Source organism: Callospermophilus lateralis, chromosome 5 (assembly GCF_048772815.1).
Source record: "Callospermophilus lateralis isolate mCalLat2 chromosome 5, mCalLat2.hap1, whole genome shotgun sequence".
Lineage (NCBI taxonomy): Eukaryota > Metazoa > Chordata > Mammalia > Rodentia > Sciuridae > Callospermophilus > Callospermophilus lateralis.
In genome coordinates, this window is record NC_135309.1 from 111667905 (window position 1) to 111688783 (window position 20879).

The following is a 20879-nucleotide window of genomic DNA, read 5'->3' on the forward strand; positions in this document are numbered from 1 at the left end:
CAAGTATGGCTATATGCTGGACTGGTAGTCAGTGACGGGTATGATCCAGTTGCAGTGGTATCAACCTAAGACAGGAGGCTGACGCCTAAAGGTCAGTTTTCCAAAGACGAATTAGAACCATATGTTGAATTGGACAACCCACCAGGCACAGTCCTTAAGCCACATTACTTGTTGTTTAATTAATCAGAAGTGGGGAGATGCTGGGAGCCATCAGCCAAGTAGGTATGACAATTTCCTTGCCAGCGTACCCCCATGTTTCTTTAGTGGAAGGACTCGTGGAAATAGGACATTTTGCAGTGACATTGCATGTAAGGTGACCTTGCTCAAGGACCAGGGCGGATCCGTGTTTAGGGTGTTCCCAGTTTAGGATAATCTGAGTTTAGGGCGTTCCCCGTTTAGAATAGGGCGTATCCTGCTGCCTGAGTTCCCCTTGAGTTCTCACGGGATTCAGAATATATTTGGGAGACAGAAGCCCAGTGGAGGTGTGGATTTGGGCAGAGAATGTGGATTTCCCCAGAGCATGTTTGTAGAAGGCCGGTGTGAGATCGGGAATAAAGAATTGCTGTTTGAATCTACAAAGCTGTGAGTGGCTCGTGATTTGTGCCCAGCCAGACTGCGGCAACAACTGTTAACACTTATACTTTTTTCTACTATTTTGGTTGATAAACAAATGCATATGACTTGGGGTTGTGGCTCAGAGGTAGAATACTTGCCGGGACTGTGTGAAAACTACATGTATAAATGAACCTAAGTATTCCAAATAAGAAGTGAGACTATCAAGAATGTTGAAAATGTCCACATTAAACAGAATTGGACTAAATGTCTTCTTTCCCAAAGCTAAGATTTTTGGACACCTTTAGAATATGTCTGTCACAGGCTGGGGTTGTGGCTCAGAGGTAGAGTGCTTGCCTACCATGCATGAGGCACTGGGTTTGATCCTCAGCATCACATAAAAATAAAATCAAGATATTGTTATAACTAAATATAAATATTTTAAAAAAAGAATATGTCTGTCACTTTAATAATCACATATAAAACAGATTCCATAATATAGGGTTAATTCAAGCTAAAAAAATTGCAGCATTAGAATGTTTTCAAAAACACTGAAATATATTTCACTTGAAATCTGCCAAACAGATATTTAATTAGATCATGGTGAGATTCTTCTCAAGTTGTAGAACAGTTTCCTTGAGGGCAGAATCCTCTGCCCAGTTAGCTTTACTTCCTAAAATGAGGTTCTATAATAAGAAAAAAAAAATTTTTTTTTAAGTTATAGGTACTTTTAAAAATTTAATAAAATTAAAAAAAAAATCTTTTCACTGTCTTATGTATTGAACATTATTTGGTATGTAGCTCTGTGATCATGAGGAAAAATGGTAGTATATTCTTGTGTCTTTATTCCTATTTTCAGTAGGGCTGCCTTGATTCCTATAATGCTAGACAAAAATTACAATGCATAAGCTTTTACTTGTTAAGGATACTTGTAATGCTATCCTAGACTGGAGGAAAAAGACTATGGATGTGGTTCAGAGTTCACTTTGTACTAGTATGGTGAAAGGCAATAACTTACCCACAAGTAATAAGCCTTATTTTCAAAAGAGATAAAAGACCTAGTGCTCAGCCCTTGAAATGTTTCAAGACTCTCTAAAAAGTTGACAATATTTTTGTGGTAGATAAGAGGCATTAATTAGGGTCATATTCAATAAAAATTCTGGTTGTTTTTCTTTGAAAAACTATGGCTCAATGATCCAGAGTTATTGACCATCCTCAGCTCTAGTGCTGAATTATTTATTAGGATCAAAAACTAAATAAGTCAATACTATAAAAATATTATTTACACCTTCTCTCCTAATTTATATAAATGTTACCTGGAACACATGTTGAATAACTGTAGTAATTTGTATCTCTTTCTGTAGGTTTTTTTGCATGGCCTTTATCTTGTCTGAATTTTCCACATTGTCCAGATCTTCTTTCTGCTTGTTCTTTTCTGTCTGTATTTCTAAAAGCTTACTTTCTGAGGCTTGTTTTAATTCTATTAGGTAAAAATAAAACAACATACTTTATATGACGATTCTATAAACAAAGATCTTAGAAATTATGAAGTAGAATTTTTTTTGTTATTCTACACAAAAGAAAAATTTTAATAAACAGCATTTTAGGCTACAGTTCTATTTTGATCTGAAAATGACTTCACTGGTACAAAATAACAGTATTTTAAATTAGTTTTTTTTGGCGGTACTGGGGATTGAGCTCAGGTCCTCTTGCATGCTAGGAAAGTAATCTCTACAACTGAGCTACTTCCACTATCCCCTACCCTTTTTTGGGTGGGGGATTGAGTCCAGGGTGCTTAACTACTAAGTCACATTCCCAGCTGTTTTTATTTTAAGACAGGGTCTTGCTAAATTGCTGAGGCTGGCCTTGGACTTGTGATCCTCCTGCCTCACCCTCCCAAATTACAAGGATTATAGGTGTGTGCCACCATGTCTGGTACCTGTACATTTTTTACTTTTATTTTGAGACAGGGGTTCAATAAATTACCCAGGGCTACCTGGAATTTGTGATCCTCCTGCTTCAGCCTCTAGAGTAGTTGGGATTACTGGCATGGTCTATCATGCCCAGCAATATTTTAACTTTGTTGAACAATGTTCTCAGTGACATGTTCAAAATATTTATGTACAACAATAACAGCTGTCATTTGAAGTGGCATGATGTAAAAGAGAACTTACTCTAGGTTGTCAACATAGGCAGGCGATACCTATAAATAAAAGCAAATACTTTCCCCCCTTTAATTACATAAATGACACATAAGCTAAATTTTAAATAAAAAATAAGATCCCCTTTTCTAGGGACAAATATCACGAACAATTTTTTTGTATATCCCCCAAAAGTTCTGAGAATTAAACTACCAATTTGAAAGTATAAATGGGTATATCTCAAAGGGTTTAATCTTTGTCATTAATGAAATAAAATCAGGTTAGAATGCAATGAAAAAGAAAATGAAACATCAACAGGGTGATCAGAATAGATGACCAACATACCCGACTAGGAGGCAAATCTATATAATGTTTAAAAATAAGACATCAGTACTATATGATGGTAAATGAAAAAAAGTTTACAGTAGAAAAAAAAGTGATGCCAATTAAAAAAAAATATGCATTGGGGCCAGGGTTGTGGCTCAGTGGTAGAGCACTTACCTAGCATGTGTGAGACACTGGGTTCAATCGTCAGAACCACATAAAAATAAACAAATAAAATAAAGGTATTTTTTCCACCTATAACTAACAAAAATATTAAAAAAAAACATGTATTAAAGATTTTTTTTTTGAGAGAGAGAGAGAGAGAGAATTTTTAACATTTATTTTTCAATTTTTGGTGGACACAACATTTTTGTTTGTATGTGGTGCTGAGTACCGAACCCGGGCCACACGCATGCCAGGCAAGCGTGCTACTGCTTGAGCCACATCCCCAGCCCTGCATTAAAGATTATCTCTTGATGTTTGAGAAAAAAAAAAAAAAAAAAAAATTAACCTTTTCTATATATATTTACCTTTTTCTAAATTTTCTATAGAGAATGTATATTACTTTTGAAATAAACATTTTAATAGTTTCAATGCAAAAAGCTACCTCATGTCATCATAAATTAAGTGAAAGGCTATAGAACCATATGTATCAACTGTTTATTTAGAAATTATCTATATTTGGGGGGCTGGGGTTATGGCTCAACAGTAGAGCATTTGCCTTGCATGTATTAGGTACTGGGTTTAATTCTCAGCACCACATAAAAATAAATGAATAAAATAAAGGTCCATCAACAACTGGAAAAAAAATAATTATATATATAATTATATATATAATAATTATATTATATAATTATATATAATTATTATTATATAATAATTATATATAATTATATATATTATATAATAATTATATATTATATAATAATTATATAATTATATATATTATATAATTATATATGTTATCCCTCAGTACTGGGGATTGAATCTTGGGTACTCTACCACTGAGCTATATTCCCCTATCCCTAACCCTTTTTATTTTTTCTTTTGAGACAGAGTTTCAATAAAGTTGCCCAGGCTGGCCTTGAACTTGTGATCCTCCTTCCATAGCCTCCTGAGTAGCTGGGATTATAGGCAAGTTCCACTGGGCTTAGCATATATAACTATTTTCTATGGGCCTGAAGGAAGATCTCTAATGACATGTATCAGACTGAGACCACATGGGAAGGAAGCATGACTTTTGCATTATAATTTTCTGTATCATTTGATTTCCCCCCACTAAGAATGTATTAATTGTTATTATTTAAAGTTCTAAACCACAAGAATAAATAAGCAAATATATTTCATATTTTTAAAATTTCCACATTCAAAATTTTGAAAATTAAAAAATTTCTCAGTAGCTGAGAGATCTGGCCTTATCAATTTCCAAAGTAGGTAAAAATGTGTTCTATCAAAACAACAAAAAGTATTCTACATACGTAATCTCTTCTTTCTAACATCAAGCAGTTTTTCCTCTAATTCCCAAGATTCCTGTTATTAAAATAAAAAGATTAAAGCATATTATTTAAGAATAAATCTAGAATACTTAAATAATTGAATTTCATCTATCCATGTTTTCTAAAGTTTCCATTTTCAATTCTTCTACTTCATACAACAAATGGGAGAAGATAGTAGTTTAAATTATATGTTGATCATTTGTATCATTTGTTGGCAATAAGAGTTATGAAAAAGGGGCTGGGGTTGTGGCTCAGCAGTAGAGCACTTGCCTAGCATGTGCAAGGCCCTAGGTTTGATCCTCAGCACCACATAAAAATAAATAAAGTGTCCAACTACAACTAAAAAAAAAATTTTAAAAAAAGAGTTTTTAAAAAACTAATTAAACCCAATGGTGCTTAACACTGAGCCACATCCCCAGCCCTTTTTTGTATTTTATTTAGAGACAGGGTCTTGCTAAGTTGCTGAGGATGGCTTTGAACTTGTGATTCTCCTGCTTCAGCCTCCTGAGCCACTGGGATTACAATGTGCACTACCAAGCCCAGCTTTCTTTGGGCAATCTTTTTTTTTATTATTATTATTTTTATTTTTTAGTTGTAGATGAACTCAATATCTTTATTTTATTTATTTATTTTTATGCGGTGCTAAGGATCAAACCCAGTGCCTCACGCATGTGAGGCAAGCGCTCTACCACTGAGCTACAACCCAGCCTTCTTTGGGCAATCCTTTTTTTTTAAATATTTATTTTTTAGGTATAGATGGACACAACACAATGCCTTTATTTTTTTATGTGGTGCTGAGGATCGAACCCGGGTCCCACCCATGCTAGGCAAGCACTCTCCTGCTGAGTCACAATCCCAGCCCCCAATTTTTTAAACATATGATACAGTTATCAGCAAAAAGTTGTCTCTGAAAACAAGAGAATGCATAGTAGCCCAATGTGCAAGTTTACCTGCTGTGATTTCATTATTAACTTATTCAGCTTTAATATGTGTTTCATGTTATCCATGAGCACACTGCAAAGGAATAAAAAATATGATTATATTTAACTAAAAATAATAAATATATCTCATTAATGAAGGCATCAATTAGTGTATATTCACTTTTATTGAACCCCCTACTCCTTAGTAGAAAGCCATTACTTACAAAACAAATCTGGAAAAGTTTGATGTAAACTAAATTTCTTAAAATTATGGATGCGTTCCCTAGAAAAAATTGTGGTCCCAGATAAGAAAGAATATTGAATTAAAGAATGAATATTTTTAAATATTCCATATTTAGGAAGAAAAAGACTTATACTTTGCATACTCTGTCCCCACACATACTCAGCCTCCCCACCACCAGGTGGTGCATTTGTCACAATTAATAAAACTACACTGATACCTCATCTTTAACTAAAGTCCATAGTTGACGTGAAAGTTCATTTGGTCTTTTAAATGTGTTTTGACAAATGCATGATGATATGTATTCACCACTAAAGTATAATGTAGAATACTGCTACAGTTTTTGGTTTGTTGTTTTTTGTGATACTGGTATTGAACAAGGTTCAATGGTTCCAAGGTTCCAGCATGCTTGGCAAATGCTCTACAACTGAACTATATCTCCAGCTCTTAGGGCCATAGTTTCAGTGTAATTTATAAAGGTTCACTGTTTAGAAACTTTTTTTTTTTTTTTGGTACTAGGGATTCAACCCAAAGGCACTTAACCACTGACCCACATCCCCAGCCCTTTGTCTTATTTTTTATTTTAAGATGGGGTCTCACTAAATTGCTTAGGGCTTTGCTAAATTGCTGACTTTGAATTTGTGATCCCCCTGCCTCAGCCTCCAGAGTCTCTGGACTATAGGCATAAGCCACCTCACCCAGAGCCTATTAGAAACTTAATAACAGTGTTTGGAGATTGGGGCCTTTGGGAAGTAACCGGAATTATTTTTATCTTATTTTTTTGGAGTACTAGAGGTTGAACTCAGGGGCACTTGACCACTGAGCCTCATCCCTAGCCCGATATTGTATTTTATTTAGAGACAGGGTCTCACTGAGTTGCTCAGCGCCTCGCTGTTTTTGAGTCTGGCTTTGAACGCTTGATCCTCCTGTCTCAGCCTCCGGAGCCGCAGGATTACAGGCGTGCGCCACAGTGCCTGGCAATGAGTTACTTTCAATTCCTGTTTCTTCAAAAAATGTTTCTGAGTGCTTACTACTTGGGAAGAACTGTGCCATACACCCGGATGTAAAATAAAACAAAACACAGTATGTATTTTCAAAGAGGAAAGAACCCAGTGGGGGAGAAACATAAATCTACAACCATAGTATACAGCAGTAGTAAATATGAACCAGAGTTATGCAAATGACAAAGGGAAATCCTTGAATCTTAAAAAATGTGCAGTAATTACCTAGATCAGGCAGTTTGGTATGGCTGGAATAAAAAGTGTGGAATAAGACTGGATAAAGCAGTGGTTCTCATGCTTCAAAATGCCACAGTCACTTGGGAGGCTTGTTAAATATGGACTCCTCAACTCCCACTTTCAAAGACTGTGACAGTAGGATTGGGCTATGACTAGCAATGTGATTACTGTGACAATTCCAATTATTCTGATAGTCAGCCAGGTGGGTAAAACACTAAGAAACTTAGAGAGCTCAAAAAGGAGAACCTTCGCATGACCTGGGAAAGGTGAACTCATTTTTACATTAGTTACAACAAGCAGAGAAAATGTCAGTGTTCACCAAAGCAAGTCAAAGAAAATACATTTGGTTGGTCAAAGTCAAAAGTCTCTAGTTAAAAGCTGGGATTGTGGCTCAGTGGTAGAACACTTGCCTAGCATGTGTGAGGCACTGGGTTCGATTCTCAGCACCACATATTGGGCTTTTGTTTGCTTATATAAAAAAACCCAAGGCACTAGAGATGTTCAAACTAATGGTGTTCCAGTTAATGTGTTTTTGTACTGGGAACTAAACTCAGGGGTGCTTGATCATTGAACCACATCCCCAGCCCTTTTAATTTTTTATTTTGAGACTAAGTTCTCGGGACCTCAATTACATGGAGAAAAAAAAAAGTTCTCGGGACCTCATTAAATTGCTGAGACCAAGTTCTCAGGACCTCATTAAATTGCTGAGGCTGGTCTCAAACTTGTGATTTTCCTGCCTTAGCCTCCTAAGTCACTAGGATTAAAGGTGTGCATCACCACACCCAGCTCCAGTTAATTTTTTGGAATAGTTATAAATTTTAAAACATGTTAAAGGCACTGTCTTGGCCTGTTTGACCTTTCTGTGGTCTTTGAGTATCATATGATGTATCTGTTCTGTACCCCAACCAACTATCTTGAGAATGTTTTAAGCTCTCTTTTATGGAGGAACAATAGTCCAGAAAACCTAAATTCAGATTTTAGGATTTTTAATCTGAGAGTTATCTAGAATATTGGAGGAATGCAAATTAGTCTAAACTAAGACACTCAGTAAAATGTTCAGATCCATCTTTGAACTTCTTCAGTGCTAATGGAAGGTGTATTTTATCTTAAGATAATATAGAGTTGAGGGGTAAGATCACAAGCAAATTCTTGGGAACAGGTTATAGAAGACTTTGACAGCCAGCGTTTTTATTTTAACTTCCTTGGCAAACTCTTTAATCTGAATAAGCTCACTTCTACCAATGAAAAATGAGAAATATATTTCTTATCTTATTGTGTTGTTGTTAGATTAAGTAAGATAGTATTGTTCCTGGATAATAGTTAACACTAAATAAATGTTAACTACCAAAACCTTCAAATTTTTCAGGTCTTCTGTATGCAACTTGCTTCTTACAGCCATAATCCATTTGGAAAAAGATGTCAACAGGACTACAAAATTTGTAGTCCTAGGGAGAGCCTATAAAAATTCCATCTTTTAATCTTTTTTAAATTTCCTAGTTAAAAGTGGCTAACATTGACAGTCAATTTTTTTAAAATTCACAAAACTAAAAGCAGTATGTAAAACTACCTAATTATTCCCTTCCTTTCCAAACCCATAGTCAGGGGAAGAAAATCATACCTATTCATGGTGTCATTTTTTTCCAGGTTTTTTTTAAGTGCAGTTGACAGTTGCATCCTGAGAAGGTAAAAGCCTGTATTATCAAACATGGATAACATTTATGATACATTAAAAACACACATTAAAGATGGATTTTTAACACAAGTTAAAGATGGATTTTCCTTAAGATATATGTAAAATGTAAGCAGATTTTTAAACAGCATTCCAAAAGAAATACTTTGAGGAATAAAATAGAAACATGAAATAATGCCAAGATGAACAGGGCTGTAGCACATGGTTGGGCATTGTGAGGCTGAGGCCAAGTGAGTCTGAATCCATCTTGAGCTGGATGAGTTCTCTACACCATCCACTTTGGTGGGATCAGCGTGGTTCTGAAATGGGGACACTTATAAAATACAAAACCATGTTTGACCATAAACTTTAAAACATGCTGCTGTAAATTACTTTTAAACTCAAGTAGCTAATAATAAAAAGGCAATCAACTCAGCAATAGTAGTTATCTCTTTCCTTTTGACACACTAAGTAATTAAAGCAGCTTTAAAAAAAAATCTATGTAATCCTTTCAAACACCAAATGAGATTTAATCTCATATTTCCATTTTCTTAAATGAAGTTTCCTCATTAACTGTATCCTACATAACTTCTTCAAAGGAAGATATTAAGGAAAAATGTAACTTTTCTCTAAGGGTTCATAATTTGTAATAATCATCATTTAACTAATGATTGACTAATTCATTTAATCTTGTTTAAAAATTCTTTCCACCTTGAACCCATAACCATTTTTTATTCAGTTCATAATGCCTACATTAAAAATGTAATAATTAGAGGGACTGGGCAGGATGAAAGGTTAAGCTAGGCAGACAGAAGAGGAGTGGGAGAGGCCAAGCGGCATGGAGCTGGGGTAGCTCCATGAGCCCTTCGTGCATTGTAGATTAGTGCTTCAAATGAACTGGTGCTTCACACCATCTCCTGCCACTTGTAGGAGGTTGGCCACATGAAGATCCAGCTGTATATGGACAGACAAGAACTTTAGGCAGTTCTGCACTAGAGTACAGAAAACATGAGGTGCCAAAAGGATACAAAGGGAGCACCTTCCACAGGGTTATAAAAGACTTCGTGATTCAGGGTGGAGATTTTGTTAATGAAGATGGTACTGGAATCGTCAGTATTTATCTGGGGCCATTTGCAGCTGAAAATTTAAAGGTAGGCACTCAGCTCCAGGCCTTTCCGTTGCAAACAGTGGCCCCAGTATAAATGGTTGTCAGTTCTTTATCACCTTCTTTAAGTGTGATTGGCTGAATGGGAAGCATGTAGTGTTTAGAAAAATCATTGATGGATCTCTCATGATGAGAAATATTGAGAATGTTTCCACAGGCCCCAACAGTAAGTCCAAGCTGCCCGTGGCAATCTCATAGTGTAGGGAGATGTAGACCAGACTGACTGAATCGGTGTTAAGAATCAAAACCCAGGACTTGCTCATGCTAGGTAAGTGTTCTGCTACAGAGTTATATCCCCAGCTCTGAAGGTGCTATTTGAATGACTGAGGTATAGAAGACACTATCCCCCATTCTGGAATTACCTGAAGACATACATTCCTGTAGGGAAAGATTATGCAAGATGTGTTGGTGCCAGTTAAGCTTGAACTCCATTCATTTCTTAAGGAACTAAAGGTCGGACTGATGTCAAAGAGCTAGACTGGTTTTACCCTCATTCTGGAGAAGTGTAGAGGAGAGCTGGAAGCATTATTTATCATGGAATGTTGCCTTTCTGTCCCCTTGGGCTGCTTATTTCCCCATTCTCAGCTGACCTTGCGTTTTCTGCCATTTCAGATTGTCCCTTGCTCTGAGTAATATTCTTGAGTCAGAGAAGCTGGACTGGCCTTTGTGTTTGCTCTCCTGCCTGATGTGATGTGACCCCATTTGATCAAGAGACCCTGGAAGTTTCAGATTCAGAATCACAATTGTCTGTGTTCAAAATTTCAACTGTAAATAAAGGTTTTTGTGGAGGGGATTTGAAAAAAAAAAAAAAAACAGACACAATTACCTGGCTAATGCAAGATTTTTCATTTCAAGAGCAATTTTTACCTCTTCAATTTCATTTTCTAGGTCTTCAACTTTACTATTAAAGGAACACGAACAAAATTATTTCAGCAACATCAGAAAAAGTCAATTGAAATAAGTATGTAAATTAAGACTTTGAAAAAAGCAAAGCACCTCTATTGGAATAGAAATAATTCTTCAAGCTCAACTTATCTATACATATTTACAGATTTGGTAAACTGATACTTTCTGAGTTACTTGCATAGTATCTTATAAAAGGGAATGCCAGTGAACATTCATCTACATATAAGTTTTCATTCCACATTAACAATTTTCTGATAAATGCATGACATGTTATTTGGAAAAAATAAATAAAAGAAAAAAGAAAGACAATTCTATAACATGGATAACATGATTAATTCTTAGTAAAAACCACAAATAAAATTTTAAAATATGACATACGCTTCAATTTGGTTTTCTTGAATGATTTGTTCTGGAGTTTTTTCTTCATCTACAAATAAATAATTTTTTTGAAGTCAGTAATAGTTTAGAACAGTGCTGTTCAAAAGGAATGTAATATAAACTATGACTGCAAAAGGATAATTTTATTTTTTTGGTCTTGGGGATCAAATGTTAAGCACATGTTCAACCACTGAACTATACCCCCATTCCCCCAAAGAAGTAATTTTAAAAATCAGCTACCATTCAGCAACTTAGTGAAACCTTGTCTCAAAACAAACAAACAAAAAAAGGTCTAAGGATGTAGCTCAGTGGTAAAATGTTCTGGGTTCAATTCCCAGTAATCCTCCACCCCCACCCCTCACCCCCCGCCAAAAAAATCAACTTTCATATTACAAAAATAATGAGAAACAAGTGATACTATTTTTTTCCCCTTCTTTTTTGGTACTGGGGATTGAACCCAGGGCACTTAACCACTGAGCCACATTCCCAAGTGATAATTTTTTTTTTTTTTTTTAAAGAGAAAGCGAGAGTAAAAGCGAGATAATTAAAAAAATATATATATTTATTTTATTTCTTAGTTTTAGGTGGACACAATATCTTTATTTTACATTTATGTGGTTCTGAGGATCGATCCCAGTGCCTCATGCATGCTAGGCGAGCACTCCACCACTGAGGCATAACCCCAGCCCCGAGAGAATTTTTTTAACATTTATTTTTTAGTTATTGGCGGACACAACATCTTTGTTTGTATGTGGTGCTGAGGATCAAACCCGGGCAGCATGCATGCCAGGCGAGTGCGCTACCGCTTGAGCCACATCCCCAGCCACCCAAGTGATAATTTTAATGTAGTTATTTAGCTTGATAAAACCAAAATTTTATTTTAGCATGCAATTACTTTAAAATTACTAATGAAACATTTGACATTCTTTTTTACATTTATAGCCCATTTCAATGAGGACTAGCCACATTTCAAGAGCTGCACAGAATTAGTGGTTAACATATTGGACAGACCAGTTTTAGAATGATAAAAATAAAAAGGAGTAAAAAATGAATAAGGTATTTAATGTAAAAAAATCAAGTGTGGGAGACTGGGGGTATAGCTTAATGCTGGAGTGCTCAGCTAGCATATACAAAGCCCTGAGTTTGATCCCCAGCACTGGAAAAAAAAATCAAATGTAGGTCTACATATTAGCAACAACTAGATATTCAAATTAAAAAATTATCATGAACAATGGCATTCAACACCATGAAACATAAGGATAAGTTTACAAAATTATGACCTCTGCACTAAACACTACTAACTACCCAAATGGATAGACACACAATGTTTATGCATTAAGAGAATCCATAGTGCTAATATAACAGTTTTTCTCACACTGATGTTTAGATCCCATTCAAATACTATTCAAAATTCTTTTTTTTGGGTAGAAATTAATAAACTAAGATTAAAATGTATGTAGAAAACCAAAGGATCTAGAATAGCAAAACAATTTTGAAAAAGGACCACCAAGTTGGAGGACATATTGTAACTGATATCAAGACTTACTATGAAGCTACATCAATCAAGACAGTGTGGTACTTGTATAAGGACAGACAAATACCTTATGGAACAGAAAAACAAGAGTTAAGGACTTTCCATGATGATGGAAAAGTTTTATGTCTATGATGTCCAACAGAGTAGCCACTAGCCCCATGTGGCTATTGAGCATTTGATATGTGACTAGTACAACTAAAGAATTTACTTGTAAACTTAAATTTTAATTAACTTAAAAACCCACATGTGCACTGACAGGAGGACTGCTAGTTCAAAGCCAGCTTCAGTGATTTAGTGAGGCCTAAGCAACTCTGTGAGACCCTGTCTCTTATAAACACAATACAAAATAGGGCTGGGAATGTGGCCCAGTGGTTGAGTGCCCCAGAGTTCAATCCCCAGTACCAAAAAACAAACAAAAAACATTCACATGGTGCTAGTGACTACTCTGTTGGACAACACAATTCTAGAAGACAAATCAAACTGATCGTTACTGGGGTTTAGAGGGGGGACTGACCATTAAGTGGCACAGAGAATCTTTTGGTACAAGAGAAATGTTTTATATCGCAACTGTAGCAGTTACACAGATGCATGTGTTTGTCAAAACCCATCAACTTATACTCTTAAAATAAATGCTTTTATTGTAAAAATAAAAATAAATTCTTTAATCAATTGAGTCAGTAATATTTTTTACTTTTAATTTTTAATTTTGTGTGTGTGCTGGGGATCAGTCTTATGATCTTGAGCATGGTAAGCATGTGCTCTATCAATAATATACTTTCAATGTAGCATCTTTTTAAAAAATGATAGAAGAATCATTTCATATAAATATCTTAGTTTTTCTTTTTGATACTGGGTGTTGCTATGTTGCTCAGGCTGGGCTCAATTTGCAGTCCTCCAACCTTACCCTCCCAAATAGCTAGGATTAAATATCTTCTTTCTCTCTTTTTTTCCAATTTTTTTTCCTCTCATTTACTTATTTATTTAAAAATATTTTTTAGTTGTTAATGGACCTTTATTTTATTTATTTTTATGTGGTGGTGAGAATCGAACCCAGTGCCTCACACAGGCTAGGTAAGCACTCTTTCACTGAGCTACAACCCTAGCCCCTATTTATTTATTTTTTTAAGATTTTTTTTTTTTTTGTAGTTGTAGATGGACACAATACCTTTATTTGATTTATTTATCTTTATGTGGTGCTGAGGATTTAACCCAGGGCCTCAAATGTGCTAGGCAAGTGCTCTGTCACTGAGCTACTGCCCCAGCACCTTTCCCATTTATTTTTACTAATTCATCGTAATTACCATAATGGTGGGACTCAAGATATATTTGTACATGCATACAATATAACAATATGATTTGGCCAATATCATTCTCTAGTTACTTCCCCTTTCCCTTCTCTCCTCCCTTCCCCTGGTCTCTTTCCTTTACTATACTGATCTCCCTTGATTTTCATGAGATCTCCACCCCCTTACCCATTTTTTCCTCCCCAGCTTCCACATATGAGAGAAAATATATGACCCTTGACTTTCTGAGTTTGGCTTTAAGTATCCACTTTCAAAGATTACAATGAAACATCCTGTGTGGCCTGCTTTAAATCTGTCCTTTCCTTTAAGTGTAGTAATTTTATAGTATGGACTATTAAACTACCCAAATTTTCAGATGTTTTAATGAAATTATCTCACAGGGAAAACAAGGACTATAAGAAAAGGGGGATTCATCATTTGGATTATCTCTAAAACCATCTTCTCAGAGAAGACATACCTAGCACCCTGTCTAATATAGTCTCTCTCTCTCTTATTCCATTATTCCTTCCTTACAAGTACCATACTTTATCTTGCATGTCTCTTTGTTTACTTGTTTTGCTACAGTAGAATATACATAAATAAATTTTTATAAAGTTGATTTTCTTTTCCCTAGAGTAATATTCATCATCAAACTTCCAAAACTTTATTTGAAAATGAAATTACTCACATGCATCAACCATTGACTTATATTCTAAGAGTTGTTGTTTTGTCTGTGCTCTCAGCCTGAAAACAAAGAAAACAGAAAGTCATTTATTATGGATTGAGGTTTTACTCATGGTCATACAATAAACAAATTTATCTTCACTAAAAGCTGATATAACAAAATGAGCATAAATAAAGAAACTCAGCATTAAAGTCTTTCAGTTTGTCCTCATATTATTTAAAATAGGCACAAGGAACTTTAAGGCCTCAGAGTAAGACACAAAATTAAATACAGTGGGAAAACAGCATCTGTGAGAAAAGGTTTAAAATTTACTTTTAAAATTTATTCTTAATAAGCTAGACAGAATTGGGGCTTAATGAAAACTGCTGCGTACACACACACACACACACACACACATGCACGCACACAAACGTAGACCATAGCGATGAAACCTAAGAACACTGTAATCAGTTTACACATAAACATTATAACATTCTCAAAAAATAGAGAAAAACACAAAAATACTATTCCATGAACAATTAAATAATTCATAGAGAAAAGTTTCTTAGTTCTATTATTTTCCTTAATCCAAAAATCAAACATAAAATCAATAGAAAAGCTATGGGCAAAATGATAGTTATTAAGTTGTATTTACAAAACACATTTGCATAATAGTTGCATAATTCTGAAACTGTATTGAGACTTTGGAGACCTATTTAATTAGCTAAGAGACATTTGACAAATTCTTAAAACTCTATGGCAAATTACTAATGTTTCAAAATTCCAAATAAAAAGAGCAATTTCTTAAAGGTAAGTAGACTAGCATTCTATAAGATACACTGAAAGAATAATTCCTTTCTTAGCTGAAATGAAAAAAAATCTTGCATTTTTAATATTATTTTAATTGTGGGCAGGAGAAAATTTTTACAGTACTGGAGATTGAACCTAGGAGCACTATGCCAATGAGTTACATTCCCAGTCCTTCAACAAAATACAGCATCTCCCTAAATTGCCTCAAATTTTCGATCCTCTTGCCTCAGTCTCCTCCAGAGTAGATGGGATTATAAGGATGTTCCACTAAGTCAGGATGTGGCTCAGTGGTAGAGTGCTTGACTGGCATGCAGGAGGCCCTGGATTCTATTCCCAGCACAGCTTAAAAATAAAAGAAAAACAATAATAACAAACAAAATCAAGGGTGCTCCACTACACCCAGTTTTGGAGGGAATGTTAAAAAGGAGGGTGTAAAATTTATTGAGTAGTCAAGACCTTTTGAAGCAATGTAAAGCTGAAATATAACAATTCTTAAGGCAAAATACCCTTGTTATGATTTAGAATAAAGGTCTACAGGGCTGAGAATATAGCTCCAGTGGTAGAGCACTGGCTTGGCACATGGTTAGGTTCAATCCCCAGCACTACCAGAAAAAAAAAAAAAAAAAAAAAAAGGACCACTCAGCAAATAGTTTAAACTTTGGGAGTCCTATGGTCTGTCTTAAGGACTCAGCTTCACCCTTGTAATGGGAAAGTTGTGTTTCAATAAAACTTTACTTATGAGTGCTGCAATCTAAATTTCATATAATTTCCATGTGTTATGAAATATTCTTGTGATTTCCTGCCAACCATTATACACACACACACATATATATATTTTTAGTTGTCAAAGGACCTTTAATTTTTTATTTATATGCAGTGCTGAGTATTGAACCCAGTGCTAGGCAAGCCCTCTACCACTGAGCCACAACCTCAGGGTGCCCCCCACAACCATTTAAATGGGGAAACATACTATTTTTCTTCTTCTTTTGGTACTAGGGATTGAGACAGGGTCTTGCTAAGTTGTTTAGGGCCTCCCTAAATTGCTGAGGCTGGCCTCAAATTTGCAATCCTTCTGTCATAGCCTTCTGAGTTGCAGACATGCATGACAAAATATTCTTAGTTTCAGAGGATGAGGACAAACACACAAACACACACACACACACACCCCACAAAAACAAAAAAACCTGCAGGGTGGATATGGCCTAGGGCCTTAGTCAACCCACTTTTTTTAGAAGATTGATGTCTCTTGTCATCAAATCTTCCCTACCAACTGTTTAATGGAAAAGCACAAACCAATCCTCTTGGTACACATAACAAATGAAGCTTTAGAACTACAAAGGGTCAAGGCCATAAAAGAAAGGGGTGGGCGAGATCTGAAGCCTTGCAACTGGCTTTTGGGGGGCAACATCGCCTATAGATGCAGCCTCTTGGCATCCTGCATGCTGGGAGTCTCCCTTGCCCACCGCTGGAACTCTCAGAGAGGACATCAGACAGCAGCTGCTACTGGCTCTTGGGTGGGGCCTTAAAGTCCCCGGGAGGTGCCTCTGGATGGCTAGGGCACCTCAGGTTTCAGTGACATCCGGAAGATCCAGGACAAGGCATGGGCCCATAATCCCAGAAGTCAAAAAATGCAGACTGGGAGGGACAATGGAAGGATCCACATGTGCACTAGCAGAATTGGGGGAGACCTCTCCAGACTAGAAGCATCGTGGTCAAAATTTATCAAGTGTTTACCATCTATTAGGTACTCATCTAAAAGAAGTTAAGATGGGGCTGGGGCTGTAGCTCAGTGGTAGAATGCTTGCCTAGCTTATGTGAGGCACTGGGTTTGATCCTCACTCAGCATCACATAAAAATAAACAAAATAAAGTGTGCATCTACAACTAAAAATATTTTAAAAAGCTAAGATTTATCAAATTATGTTATATGGATGTATGAATATGTCACAATGAATCCCAGTAGTACGTATAATTATAATGCAGCAATAAAAACAATTTTTTTGAAAAGGGGTGGGACATCTTCTTTCCTGTATTTGGCCTGGGTGTGTCTCTCATCTTTTTTTTTTTCTGAGAGAGAGAGAGAGAGAGAATTTTTTAATATTTATTTTTTAGTTTTTCGGTGGACACAACATCTTTATTTTATTTTTATGTGGTGCTGAGGATCGAACCCAGCGCCCCGCGCATGCCAGGCGAGCGCGCTACCGCTTAAGCTACATCCCCAGCCCCTGTCCCTCGTCTTGCCAGAAAAATTGGGAGCTCCAGGGCGTGAGCTGGGAGAAAGGGTGGGGAAAGTTGCAGCTCCGGAGGAGCTTCCTAAGGACTCTGGGCTGAACACTTCCAGAGGGTCTCAATTAAACACCCTTAGCATCTCTCCCAGGAGGGTGTCAATTTCTCTACTTTTCGCAGAAGACACTAAAGAGTTTAAGTGAATATTGTGGTGAGTAACGAAGCCATTAAGTGACCGCGTCCTAATTCGAACCCTGGTCTTACAGAGGAGAAAGGAGAGGAGCCCTGAGCCCGGGCGCCCACTCGGCTCCGAGGAGGCGGCGGGAGGGAACAACCTGAGCAGCAGGGTCATTCGGTCGTCGCTGCGTGCCTCCTGGGCGCCGGCGACCTGCGGCAGCCCGCCTGCCCTGCCTGCCCCTCCGGAATCCGCCGACTCTGCGGCAGTTTGCTCCTGGAGATGTCGCTCCATTGCCGACACGAAAACACTGTTAGAGAAGTAAGGCGGTTCTGAAGGGGCCGCTTTTCCCGCCACAAATTCGATGCCCGGAAGGAGCCGCGAGCCCCGCCTCTTCCGCCCCAGGGCCACACCCCCTCCCGCCCTCCGGTTGCCGAGATTACTGTATTCTTAGATTTCGTGCTGGTCCAGTTAGTCGAGCTCGTTATGGACCACGAGCGACAAGTTCAAAGAACTGGGCTGATGGTGTGATTCAGTGGTAGAGCTTGTCTCTTGAGCGCGAGACCCTGGTTCTATCTCCAGCACCGCAAAAAAAAAAAAAAAAAAAAAAAATCGAAGAACTTGAATTTAGCATCAGCAATGTCCTAGAACAGCAGCAGTATGGAAGGGGGGAAAAGAATACCCGACCTAAATAGTCAGTCAGCTTTGACTCTGTGACATAGGAATGAGGATAGCTCTTCATTGCTCCACCTCGGCACTGCTAGTCTGTAGAATTGGAAAGCTGGCCAGCGGGATGGGAAAGATAAACTTTGGAGAGTGCTTTGGATTTTTTTTTGTCGTGCTCAGGAATCAAACCTAAGGCCTAGGCATGTGAGACAAGGCTGCACCACTGACCCGCATTCCATTCCCCTAGAAGGATTTAAATCTGAGGCCGTGAGGTGCATACCCCTCGTTTAGCAGAGAAATGAGTAGTTCAAATTTTAAGGTTACCCAAACCCCCCAAGTACAAAGCACTGCAGGCACATGAACCCCCGACTTCCAGTGTGGCCACTTGCACTTTCAATTCCTTGCATGGGTACTTCATTGTGCTATCAAGTAGGATTCCCACCACTGCTGATAATTGGGTGCCCCCAGTGTCTGCTCTGTGACTGGGCAGGTTACAGTTGAGCCATGAAGCTGAAGAAAATGCTGGTCATACATAAATGATTTGTAGTTTTTCACTGTAGTCGTGTAAGGCACATTTGTCCCTGATGCAAAAGCACAAAACCTCTTCGAAAAGGGGGCCAGATATGAAAAAAATGTTCAACATCATTAACAATTGGGAAAAAAACAAATCAAAACTACACTGAGATTTCATCTCTCACACTCAGAATGACAGGAGGAAGAAGTGCTGAGGAATGGTATTGGCTTATTTATATTATATAAATTGTGTTTATGTACGAATATGTAACAGCACATTCCATCACTGTGTACAACAATAATGCACCAATAAAATATGTGGAAAGTGAAAAAAGAAAGAGGGTTGAGAATTCTTATAGCTACAGCAGTTCCCAGCTTTCCCTCCTATATCTAATAAAGCTCCTGGTATTAATTTCCTTGGCTTTCGAAAGGCATAATAGGGGGCTGGGGATGTGGCTCAAGCAGTAGCCTGCTTGCCTGGCATGCGCAGGGCGCTGGGTTTGATCCTCAGCACCACATTAAAAAAAAAATTAATAAAGAGGTTATGTCCACCGAAAACTAAAAAATAGATATTAAAAAATTCTGTCTTTAAAAGAAAAAAAAAGGCATAGTAGGATGTAAAAGGCATTAGGATTGCTAATCCTACCCCCAAACTCATGGAACATTCTGTTTCCTTTAATTAATTTTGTTTTATAAAAATGTGATCCTACAGGATGTAATCCCAGATATTTGGGAGCCTGAGGCCAGCCTAGAAAATTTAGCAAGATCTTGTCTTACAATAAGAAATAAAAGAATTACGAATGTTGCTAAGTGGTAGAGTGCTTCTGGGTTCAAGTCCCAGTACAAAAACAAACTAAATAAAAATTAGTGATCCTATTGTTCTTTTTTCACTTAACCATTTATGCAAATTGTCTTCCAATATTTCATCTCAAATCTCATTTTTGCCAGCATTTAGTTGCCCATCAGGTTATCCACTGACTAGATTTGGAACAAAAATCATGCAATGGTTCTTCAACCAGAGAATGCATCAGATTATGAGGAGGGTTATTTCTGGATGCTTCTAGGACTATGATTTGCATTTCTACAAATTCTCAGGTGAAGTTTTGGTTGCTGATTTGGGATGGAACTTAAAACATATCACCTAGGGAACGGATCATGGCACAACCCATTTAGCTCCATTGTCCCAGATGTAGAATACCTATAACTGGTATATAATATATAATGATTAATAATTATAATAATTAAGAACTGGATTATTACTTCCAACCTATTTTATTTTTTGGTACTTAGAATTTAACCTAGGGTGGCATTACCACTATACTACATTCCCATCCATTTTTAGTTTTTGAGACAGGGACTCATAAATTGCTGAGGCTGGCTTCACAGTTGGAATCCTCCTGTCTTGACTTCTTGAGTCTCTGGGATTACAGGCATGTGCCACTTGACCACTGAGTCACATCCCCAACACTATTTTTCATTTTATTTAAAAACAGGGTCTCACTGAGTTGCTCAGTGTCTTGCTATTGTTGAGGCTGGCTTCAAACTCATAATTCTCCTGTCTCAGCCTCCTGAGACCCTGTCTAAATTTATAAAAGAGCTAACGATGAAGCTCAGTGACAGAACACCCCTGAGTTCAATCCCTGGCACTAAAAATAAATTAATAAATGGTTTACTAAAGTATAGACCTAAATGAGAAAAATTAGTTTTAGAAATTGTTCATGGTTTGGGAATGATCTTGACCTCAAGACTTCAGAAGCAACACACACACACACACACACACACACACAAAGATTTGGTTAAAAAAAAGATTTGGTTACGTGAAAACTTCCTGCATGGCAAAAGACAGCATAAGGCAAATGAGAAGCTCAGAAAGCCTTCCACATTGATAAGACAATTTATTCAACTTGCCATCAGAAATTCAATTAAAATAACAAATAATATATATTTTTTTGCCAGTTGAAGACCTTCAATTCTAACAA

At 36.9% G+C, this 20879-nt stretch overlaps 1 protein-coding gene across 1 annotated transcript; it reads right to left on the reverse strand.

Moving 5' to 3' along the window:
- Positions 1-1145: 1145 nt before the first annotated feature.
- Positions 1146-18015, reverse strand: Cenph (centromere protein H). Its single transcript, XM_076856108.1, has 9 exons — positions 17882-18015; positions 14536-14591; positions 11031-11079; positions 10573-10647; positions 8531-8587; positions 5464-5527; positions 4496-4547; positions 1869-2032; positions 1146-1238 (listed from the first exon to the last, which is right to left on the reverse strand). Exons 1-9 carry the CDS (start codon positions 18013-18015, stop codon positions 1146-1148), a joined length of 744 nt encoding a protein of 247 aa, XP_076712223.1.
- Between the last annotated feature and the right edge of the window lie 2864 nt (positions 18016-20879).